We start from the raw sequence: 11040 nt of genomic DNA on the forward strand, positions 1-11040 counted from the left end.
TTCACCAGTTGTCCCTTATTAGTTGCATCAAAAACAAGGAATTCCTTTCCCCGCAACTTTTCGTATGCGGGATCAAAGCCGCACAGTCCATATCATATGTAGCAACATCGGATGCACTACTTAAAAACTTACTGGAGGTTATATAAGTAAATTGAATGATCGAGACTCATCAGCGGTCTCAACATCTTCAAGACACGAACTAAATAAAAAAGTAGAAGTGGCCTGACCAATCACTGCATAAATATTCGTGATCAATCATAGCAATTGAATGCGCTACACCAGGCCGCTTCATGTTTCAGTTGGTACGATATTCGAGATACCGCGATACATGTATAGACGTAATACACTACTCATAAGGTTGCCGAAAACTCTTCGACAGCCCACGACCGTTTTCGCCATTATTTTGCTGATTTTGTACGATTTGTGTTCAAGTAGAACGTAAATATGGTGGAACCTCGGGGGCTGCGCTTATCTGATGGGCTTCAAGAAGGGCGAACCCGGTCGTGGGCTGTCGAAGTGTTTTCGGCAACTTTACGAGTAGTGTACTACCTCAGCCCAGTTATTCTTCTGGACCGGCCATACTTTCAGTCAATGAAACAAAGGCTTTGACAAGACACTGCACATACATTTGAAAAATTCTTTGTTTTAACGACAGACTCAATCGAACTGCTATTTCTTGAAAGCGATTTCAAAATCCTCATAAGTAATATGTTATGTCAAGTCAAGACGAAGTCTTTCTTTTCGGCCAATCATGTGTCTACTCTCCAGAAATCGAAGGTCAGGGCAAAAATAACTGTGCAAATGACGGTCTCTTCCTAACCTCTGATGTTCATTCATTTTTATCGTATTAAACTGTTGTTTTAGGCATAAAGACCTGGTGCAGCAAACTGGTGTGTTGGTACAAGAAATCTACAAAAACCCAGAGTAAAAGCGGGCGTCCAAAGATACTCAGAGAACGAAGGTTGGCAGCAAAGAGGTGTTCTTTTAAACTAACGTAACCACAAACTTTAGGCATCCGCATGCTGGAGGAAGCATGACTATTCCAGTCATTCTGACAGAGGAATTTACTTGCGATTCTCGGATTACCAGTCTGATTGATCACCATTTTTAGGTTGAATAGATGTGTGACCGGGTTTTTGGATGATTGGGTTATGGATTATCACTTCTAGCTACCCAGCTGTGACCATATTTGATCAAATCTAGGTCGACTGGCCGGAAGATTGAAGAAGCATACTGATGTGAAGTAGTACTATGTATTGCATGTTGATTCACCAAGAGAGTGAAGTGAAGTGAAGTGAAGTGAAGTGAAGTGAAGTGAAGTGAAGTGAAGTGAAGTGAAGTGAAGTGAAGTGAAGTGAAGTGAAGTGAAGTGAAGTGAAGTGAAGTGAAGTGAAGTGAAGTGAAGTGAAGTGAAGTGAAGTGAAGTGAAGTGAAGTGAAGTGAAGTGAAGTGAAGTGAAGTGAAGTGAAGTGAAGTGAAGTGAAGTGAAGTGAAGTGAAGTGAAGTGAAGTGAAGTGAAGTGAAGTGAAGTGAAGTGAAGTGAAGTGAAGTGAAGTGAAGTGAAGTGAAGTGAAGTGAAGTGAAGTGAAGTGAAGTGAAGTGAAGTGAAGTGAAGTGAAGTGAAGTGAAGTGAAGTGAAGTGAAGTGAAGTGAAGTGAAGTGAAGTGAAGTGAAGTGAAGTGAAGTGAAGTGAAGTGAAGTGAAGTGAAGTGAAGTGAAGTGAAGTGAAGTGAAGTGAAGTGAAGTGAAGTGAAGTGAAGTGAAGTGAAGTGAAGTGAAGTGAAGTGAAGTGAAGTGAAGTGAAGTGAAGTGAAGTGAAGTGAAGTGAAGTGAAGTGAAGTGAAGTGAAGTGAAGTGAAGTGAAGTAATCGTTCAGCTTTAGCGCCCTTTCGGTGCTGCCATGCCATGCAACCCAAAGGAGGCACGAGGGCTGGGATACTGTCAGGTTGCCCAAGCCTAGACAGGGGAAATCGAGAGACAGAGGTTCGAACCACCACTTGAGCCATCTCGAAGTGAAGTGCAGTGAAGTGAAGGGTGAGTGAACTGCCACAAGAAACCGCTTTCAATTAACATTTAACCTGAATTGCTCATTTAAAAGCCACGTTTACCCAGTCGTCTCTACACACTAATTGATTATCCTTAGCCCGATCGATCGGTCCAGATTGATCAAGCTCCTTGTAGTAGGATACTTAGGATACTTAGCGAAAGTCAAATGAGTATCCTTGTGCTGATATGTGTCATGGATTCGGGGTAAGTGTGTGCGTCTGCAGTAAGTACCTGTTGTAGAAAAGTGTGCCCAATGACAACGATACATGGTTGTTCAAGCGGAAAACGTTAGATTTAGGACAATTTTCGTTACGATATAATGATAAAAGTGCCGAAATATCGTTACCCCACTGTGCGGAACCTGGTGTTTCAGTTTCTTTCTTCAGCATTTTGCCGGTCTTTTCGTACAGTGAAGGTGATAAAGCTATTTGTAAGATCGCCTCTCACACTTCTCACCCTGAAAACACAGGAAGTATGCCAATTTGGGTTTCTTTTGTTCCGCTTGGGATTCCTGTCCAGGTTTATATTTCTTACATTTTAAGACATAAAGGAATTTTTCAATAAGCCTGGCAGGTTTCAGCAACCTTAGGAACCTGGCGTTTCAGTTCCTTTCTTTAGCACTTTGCCGGTCTTTTCGTACAGTGAAGGTGATAAAGCTATTTGTAAGATCTCTCACACGTCTCACCCTGAAAACACAGGAAGTATGCCAATTTGGGTTTCTTTTGTTCCGCTTGGGATTCCTGTCCAGGTTTATATTTCTTACATTTTAAGACATAAAGGAATTTTTCAATAAGCCTGGCAGGTTTCAGCAACCTTAAAAGCAGTATGTTCTATCCAGCCTCAAAGAGTTTCAATAGCAATCTTAATCTTAGTACTTGGCAGTTTGATGATTTAAGGGGCTTAGCACAACTTGGGCACCCTACCTGAATGTCCAGTCATCCACAGTTTTTCGCCGTTGCATGTTATAGAATCATCCTTTGGATAGTGTCCCTCGACGAAAAAGTTAAAATATCCTCGGCTAGATACGGTCTATTTTCCCATTAGGTTCACTTACAATCTGCCAACGATAGATGAACTGCTTTACAAAGGCCTTTTTTCGACGTACCACCCTAGGGATTACTACCACAAAAACCATCATCATCATCGTCATCAATCATCATCATCATCATTTTCATCATTATCATCATCGTAGCATGACATCACAAAAAACACCACATAGATATATCTGGTTGAAGATGATAGGATTTCTAGTCACATCACTCGTGCTAGAACAATCCTTCCGTTTTGGTGCAGCTATTCTGTTTTGTATGCATCAAAACGAGCACGTACGGAACTCACGTCCCGAGCTTTCAATCAATCCCATCAGATAAACCTCCTTTTTCACAGTGCAGTCTAAAAATACTGCGTTCAGCTAGGGATGATCATTAATTATGTCCGGGAAATTTGCATGAGTATGGCTCAGCCCAACTCCATTTAGCTGGCAAGTGAAATTAGATCAGAATCACCCAAAACTTCAAGTATTCCGTACCGTGATTGCTTTGCTTCTACCAAGTACTCTGATAGATTACTGGAAGCACTCAACGGGGGAAGGTCGAATAAAGCTTGCCGACCACGAATTTACTCCATTAAGACATCCTACTCAAGTTTTCTCACTATTATTTCCAAACTAACATAATAAATTTAAGATTCATTCGAATCCGAAGCTAACTCTAGCTCGGCGCAAGGTTGACTAAATTGCTCAACACCGACGGTTATCGACAGAACGCTGCTGAATATGTGCTACTAATGAGTAGTTAAGTTTTAAGGAAGCTAATCGAAGCCCTGGATGATGTGAATCGTCCATACCTCAGGACGGTCGGGCTACTCTAGACGCACCGAAATATCTCAGATTATGCGGTGTTCCAAAGCCTAACCGATGGTCTCGAAGTACAGCAAAGACGTCAGGACCCCATCTGTAATCAGTAACATAGATGGTGGGCGGAAAGGAAAAAAATCGCACCGAAAAATTACAAAAACAGATTCAGACTGATAAGCTGAACCAGTAGTTGGTTTCTTTGAAAATACAGCTCTATTGAATCATCTAAGTCCTCCCCCCCGTGGATGGGACTCCCCGTGGTACTTTCTTCTGACTGTACTGAGTTTCCCCTTTTTCCGCTTGTTGAGTAGTTTAAAATCTAATGGGATCTTTGTGAGCTCATCAGAGTCAACCTGGTCAAACTGATTATTCACAGGTATTTTGCTTCATTTCTCGCATGACAATCTTTCCGGAAAACTTTTTACAAAAAATGCGTGCCTGAGTTTGAGGCTTTTGCGTCCTCAAATATAAACTTACGGTCTTAATTCAACCTATCCTGGCTACTTGTTAGGTTGTCACTTTAGAGGACAACCTTTGAAGCAACTGTTCTCTCTGAAGAGTCATCATGTTCTTCCATACTCATCCGCATTCACTAAATTCCAACACAATTGCTGGTGTTCTCGTTTGAAAACTCACTATTTTGGTGCATACTGCTTCACGTGACTTGATTTGGCTACCAGCTTGAACGTCACCAGTTGTATGTTCGATGAACCGCAGCATTGAATTACGACTGAATCACTGAGTGACTTTTGCCAAGTACGCTCACTTGCATACCGATTTGGACCAAACGGTAGACTCAGCTGACACACAGCGGTGTGATATTTTTCAGCCACTTCGTGTTACAGTTGTTACGAGACATCGAAGTATTTTCCTGAGAGGAAATAACCTATAAGGCTGCTGAAATCTCTTCGACCTTCAGTTCATTCAAACAAATGGTCTTTTTTACAGCACCCTTATCCAACGGAAGATGAGAAGCGTCAAATTGCAACACAGACAAACCTGACCCTACTGCAGGTTAACAACTGGTTCATCAACGCAAGACGCAGAATTCTTCAACCAATGTTAGATGCATCAAATTTCGTCCCATTGGGCAACCACTGTAGCAACGGTAGTGACGGAAACACAGAGAGTAGCAATCTCAGTATGAGCGACGGACTTGGATCTGGAGACGGGCACGTGATTAACCGAAAGAAAAAGGCTGCCACTAGCAGGTGAGTAGTTTGTGCAGTATTTGGTTTGAGCACTGTTTGTATTGTGTATTCAGTGACTAACTTTGGACGCTGTGTTCTCTCTTAGGCCATCGAACAATCGCTTCTGGCCAGCCAGTTTGGTAGCAGCGGCGGCTATTCATCCAGTAGCTGCCGGACTGGCGTCCACTGCCAGTGCGACATGCAATACCAGTAACTGTACGCCAAGTTCTTCATCCAGTATGGTGGCGTATTCGAGGGATGGAACAAACCGGTTGCACGGAAGCTCTGATGCTGCAGAAATGAAGACAAAAGAGACAATGAACCATCCAATATCTTCTAAATCCCTCGGCTCGACCATGGACCTAGGAACGCCCACACATCCCGGTCGTTACAGTTCGCCGACTAGCTTCCAAACAATCGATCGACCAAAGCTGGAACCAGACCGTGCAGCGTGGGACTACAATTCGGGTCCTCAGTTTTCACGGGAGAACCAAATATCATTTGATCCGACAAAACTGAGAAAACATTCAGCAAATTTCGTTGGAAACACTGAACAACCTACTCGATCCGGTCTGCGAAGAGTGACAATTCCAGAAGGTGATTCCATGGGCTACAGTTGTTCCTCACCTGCAAGACTACAGCTGAGCGGTGTTGGGGATATTCCTTCCTCGGAGTTGGATCTTTCCCACCGGAACTATCCATCCCAGGATGACCAATCCATGAAAGATCGTAGAGAATGCGATAGACTGTCTCTAAGTAAGTGGCAAACCATAATTCACCCTACTTTTTCAGTATATTTCTGTCGTTTCTCAAATTCCGATTTGGAAAGTTAGTTGTAGGTTTAAAATCGGTGGAAATCTACTACCAGTTGAGATTTTTGGTCTGCCAGTGAAGTAAAGCTGTGCTGAAAAGTTGAGAAACACCGTAGAGCTGCTTTAGCTCTTGTAGGAGTCCTCTCAGGAAACTCCAGGGTGATGTGAACTGTTAATCTCCCGACTAACAGATGATGTTTGACTACGGGCGGCTGACGAGCAGTGCAATTAACTCGCACTTGATCAGGATACAGGGCCGCTCATCACTGGATTCACACCAAGTGATGAGTCCAAGTGGTGATCGAGTGTTGATGGCCGAACGGTTAATTCATCGTACTACTGGTCGAGACGTGGAGGGCTCAAAACTCCCGAGTGGAGTTTTGTGAAGAGCATACTACTGATAATTTTTAGTAAGAATGAAACGGCTGCAAGGTGTTTCTCAGCTTTTCAGCGCAGAGTAGCTTCACTTACAGGACGAAATATCCCACAAAGTATACTCTGATTCCCCACTATCCGAGAAAAGAGCAAGAGCCTTCAGGCATACTGTAAAGCTCCTTTGAAGGGTCTGAAATCTTTGTGACCTTGTTTCGGGTACGCATCGACTGATGTTTGGAGTGATTTTTGAACCGTTATGGGGTTTGCCGTGGCTGACGTGCCTTTCAGCGTTTTTCTGGATTCGAACCGAACCTCACCATCTCTACTAAACTGGGTAACTGAGACCCTAGAAGGAAAGTTGAGAAAGTTGGTTATTCAGACGTGCCTGCATTTTTTGCGGTATGTTATGGCGATTTTAATCCTGGATCGGAGCTCAGTTTGCTTCACCTTCTCGGAAACGGGCATTTTTCTAGCATCGAATTTTCGAACGGTGCCCCCAAACTCCTATCAAGGTTGTGTATGAGTGTGCATGGCTGGTCCCATCTGAACTCAACCCATCTTCAAGCAGACAATCCCGATAGATGACTTTAACTTTCGAATCATTGTAGGTTCAGTGCAAATACTGCGATTTTTCGGAAAAAAAATTACTTGTACGAAAAGTCTGTCCACCTATTTGACATTCTGTTGTCCAAATGACGTTGCGTGTTGATATGTATTCATTAGCCCATCGGTCAAACAGTTGGATGAAATTCACTACTCAATTTCTGTAAATTAACTTGCAGTTATGAGCTCACTTATGCTCAACACAAATATGACAACACAAATATGAAAAAAAAACGGTTTTCCCCAGTTGCGACGTAATGTCGATTTGTATTCTATAGATTAATCCCGCCACCTCTTGAGTTATTTCGGTTGGTCTCATGACGATTAGCCATCGGAAATATCTTTTAAAAATTATCGCTTTTCTGTGTTTCTAGTCAAGACAGACTCAAGTTTTTGCTCAGCGGAGAATGCAACCGATGTGGACAGCTTAGCCATGTAGAATGGCACGCACCAAAAAATACCCAGATAGATAGTCGTATCACAAATTACACAGCGCTTGTCCGTTTGAAGTAACATGGTCTGAAACAGTCTGAACTGGGAGAGCAATCACAGGAATGGGTTATGGGTCGAACCTCACAGTGTACCAAGTCTAGATTAGTCTAGATTCCAAGCGAAGACCCAAAGTCCTTATTCAATGAAGCGGCGAAACCGAAGGATACAAATTAAGCCAACAGGGCAAGCGGAGAAGCGTCAGGAGTGTCCTTGTAGAAGAAACTGGTAGCACTAGAGTTGCATATGACATTCACAAAAAGTTTAATTCTCAATCAAGTTGTCGAAACATCACTCGGTGAGATCATCATCACCACCATTATAAGCTGTAAGAACCGAGTGCTTGTCGTACAGTAGTTATAGCTGCCACATTTTCGTTCGCCCACGATTTGGGGATGTGGAGTAGATAGCTGCGCATTGGAGGCAGTGGCTGATATAAATGGTGCGTAAAAACAGGAGTACCTTAACCGCTGGTAACCATATGTACTATTAGTTTACATACCTCTTCTAATTTCGACGGGTTTGCCACCATCATCGGACTCAGGGTACGTACCGGGTAGTACAGTGGCGCAATTTCCGTATACGACAGAAGTATTGGTAGGTGTGGCGAGAGGGTTACCGTTCCAAGTTGTTGATGAAAATGAGCTATGTAACGATATGTAACGATTTTATCTGACTGGCTGGAACAACAGCAGAAATATGTTCATGAAACAAAAGCGCTACTATTTATGTAGCGAGTGCTTTGCAATCAGTTGACTGCAATTAATGAGCTGTGTGTCCGGATGAAGTGCATTCGTCTTGGAAAACAGTGACTTTACACTGTTAGTTAATTTTCAGTAAGCCCTTTTCTATTGCACGGCATATTAGTGTTCACTTTCTTGGAAGTTATGGGTGTTACGCGAAGTAGTAATATAGCAAACTCGTGAAATTAGACCCTACATTAAAAGGGGGAGAATCGTCGTTCAGATGTAGCACCCTCTTGGTGCAAAGCTGCCATGCTAACGGAAGGATCCACCATGAGTGGGATACTTCCAGGTTGTCCAAGCCTAGACATGAGGAGTCCAGATGATGAGGTTGGGTTCAAACCGCGCACCTTTCGGCCCGTAAGCTGGTGCCTTAACCATTGAACTACCTCGGGAGAGGTGACAGCTTGCAAAGAGGTGTCCATGTTGCACCCTGAGCACAAAATATGGAAAGTTTCCCTCCAATGGATTTACAGATTCGTGAATCTGTTGGTTCACAAAAGACAACCGACCACCTTTTTCTCCTCAAGATGGTGGAAACAGAGAACCAGTGTCTACTTACTCCGTAGCAATTTTCAATTCTTCCGTCCGCAGAACTGGAAAGAGAACAAAATAGTTCAGGAATTAAAAAAGCGTTTTCTATTTCACTTTAATTACTTTGATAGAAGAGCGAGTGACCAAGAAGGGTGAAATGAGAATGACCATTACTGATGTCATCTTAATAGGCAGATAGCGGCCATGAATCTGAAGGAAGGAAGGAAGCCAAAAACGTTTTGAACAGCCATATGGTTTCACGAGGAATTTGCGCGCTGTACCAATGCTTGTTGGCTCGGCAATGTCGTTCAAAAGGTACCGCCAGCCGGAGCACGACTCACGATGACCATATGGAGCCAATTCATCCAAAGAGAGGCCACAGCAGTAGCTGTCCTAGGGAGTGAAATTTCCTAAGGGCATAATGTATTTCTCCCAACATCACAGTGCTCGCTTTCTGTAAAGTGCAAAGCTGTAGTAAAAAACTGCTATCCCCACTCCAGTGTCTTGGTGTTGGGAAAAGATTTGCCAACAGGCACACAACAGCCTCATTGCGAACAAGCGAGTGCAAAAGTTACTAGGGGCCTCACGCTATGTAAGGTGCACTTTCGACCTTGATCCACGTTGTCCGATCGGCTTTGGGTCAACACCCATTATCATCGATTGTGCTTCTATGGAATGTCTGAACACTCATCATCGCCGGCGACGATGTACCGACTGACTGACTCAGCGTCCAATCGGCAGCTGATATCTTTGGCCCAGATGTTTGACGGCTTCCTTACTACGAGTTCCAGGGGGAAGGATGAGGGTTTCAGTGGGTTCCTTCAGAAAATTTTCGAGGGTTACGTAAACCCATAGAAATCAGACGGAAAACGCTTGTCATGGACTATGTTTGAAGCTGGCCCTTTTTTCAGAAGGATCTTTGTATACATTTGTATATGTTTCTGAGGGAATAAGGTCTATTGGAAATAGCACAGAGCTTTCTCAAAAGGAGGCTGAAAGGTGTAGCACGACATTACGTAATACGCAACATAATGGTGCTAACGAATGTTTTGAATACGAATTTCACAGAAACATGCAAATACACCAATTTCACTATCATTATCTTTGTAGCCTCGAGGGATTATGCAATCAGCAATCGGGTGGAGACAATGGAATCCTCTTACAATCAATGTGAATCTCTTAGACCAATTCATGGACATCAGAACAAATCTGATGGCATCATCGATCACGCCGCTACCTATAGAGGATCTAGGAACTCCGGCTCGGGGGAAAGAAACTCACCTGGAACGGTGAAGCCTAACGACACAAAACCCAACGTTTCATTGGGTCTGCCACATAAACCATTGAAGCAGCATTCGGGGGTGACGAGTGCAACCTTGGAAATTGTATGTCCTGTGTCAAACGCCCCAGTAGCTGAGAGCTTCACAACGAACGGACGCCTTTCTCAATTTAGCGAACCTAGTCGGACTGTGTACAACTCCGGTGATAAAGAGTTGTTGAATGCAGGCACAACCATACTTCGACCACAATCTTCAAGCGCCGAAACAGAATTGACAACAGTTCAGGACTTTTCTGGAAAAATCGTCCCATCGATTTCCGGAAATTATCCTCCCGCTCTGCTTAACCATGCACAACATTATTCCCAGTATTTAGCCTCGAATATGATCGGATTATCTTGTCCTCTTTCCTCAAGTGATAATCCACCCACCCACACCTCGCTCTCTGCACAATACCCCACAGATCAAGTTCCTAATAACCCGTTGTCTAACATCTCTCAGCTGCATACATTTTACACTCCTTCATTTTCCGCCACATCCTTACTATCTCCTAATTCCAACATCGGGAGGTCGGACCCTGTTAGTTCAATCTTTGGTGGTTTGACCGAGTCTTGGAACTCAAACAACATGCCACACTTCAGTAGTTCCCAAGGAGACTCTCACGGTGGATTTCTGAATTGCCCATTACCTCCTTCGTGGAGCAGTAAATTTCGCCGTGTTGCTCAATCTAATCTTTTGAATACTGAAACAAGAGGCGAACAACAACCACAAGCCCTGACTCCACCACCGTCAGTTCCTTCACACTTGATGTACAGTGCACAGAATAGCTCCGATATTCTTTCGGTGACAAAGCCTACACGAACTTCGGAAAATGGTCCTACCGTCTATCCACAACCCCATGATTTCCCATTCTTCTCACCACAGTCAGAAAAGGATTTATCAACTTCAACGGACTACTTCCGGTTCGGTGGCGACAGACTTGATCTAAATCACCCCAAAATGAACAGCTATCCAGGTCAGTGTGATTACCAGTCAGACGGATTACCACCTGATTTCTGTTCGCCGCACAATTTAGCCAATCCCTACCTACCCACCGGTCATTCGATCGCGCCTTGA

The 11040-nt window shown here is 43.6% G+C and overlaps 2 protein-coding genes across 2 annotated transcripts in view; one reads left to right on the forward strand and one right to left on the reverse strand.

Annotated features, from left to right (window-relative positions):
- T265_04101 (hypothetical protein) overlaps positions 1 to 8538 on the reverse strand; it is a gene marked incomplete at both ends in the record, with an annotated part of 13071 nt that extends 4533 nt beyond the window's left edge. Inside the window, 2 exons of the mRNA XM_009168747.1 lie at positions 7666 to 7800; positions 8346 to 8538. Of these exons, the coding sequence (XP_009167011.1) occupies positions 7666 to 7800; positions 8346 to 8538 (328 nt within the window). The remainder of the gene's footprint in view (positions 1 to 7665; positions 7801 to 8345) is intronic.
- On the forward strand, positions 4850 to 11040 carry T265_13413 (hypothetical protein; the record flags this gene model as incomplete). The annotated part of the gene is made up of 3 exons (XM_009168767.1): positions 4850 to 5112; positions 5198 to 5847; positions 9716 to 11040. Coding segments are annotated over 3 exons (2238 nt in total), but the record flags the coding sequence as incomplete, so codon positions are not given.

Source organism: Opisthorchis viverrini (assembly GCF_000715545.1).
Source record: "Opisthorchis viverrini unplaced genomic scaffold opera_v5_64, whole genome shotgun sequence".
Lineage (NCBI taxonomy): Eukaryota > Metazoa > Platyhelminthes > Trematoda > Opisthorchiida > Opisthorchiidae > Opisthorchis > Opisthorchis viverrini.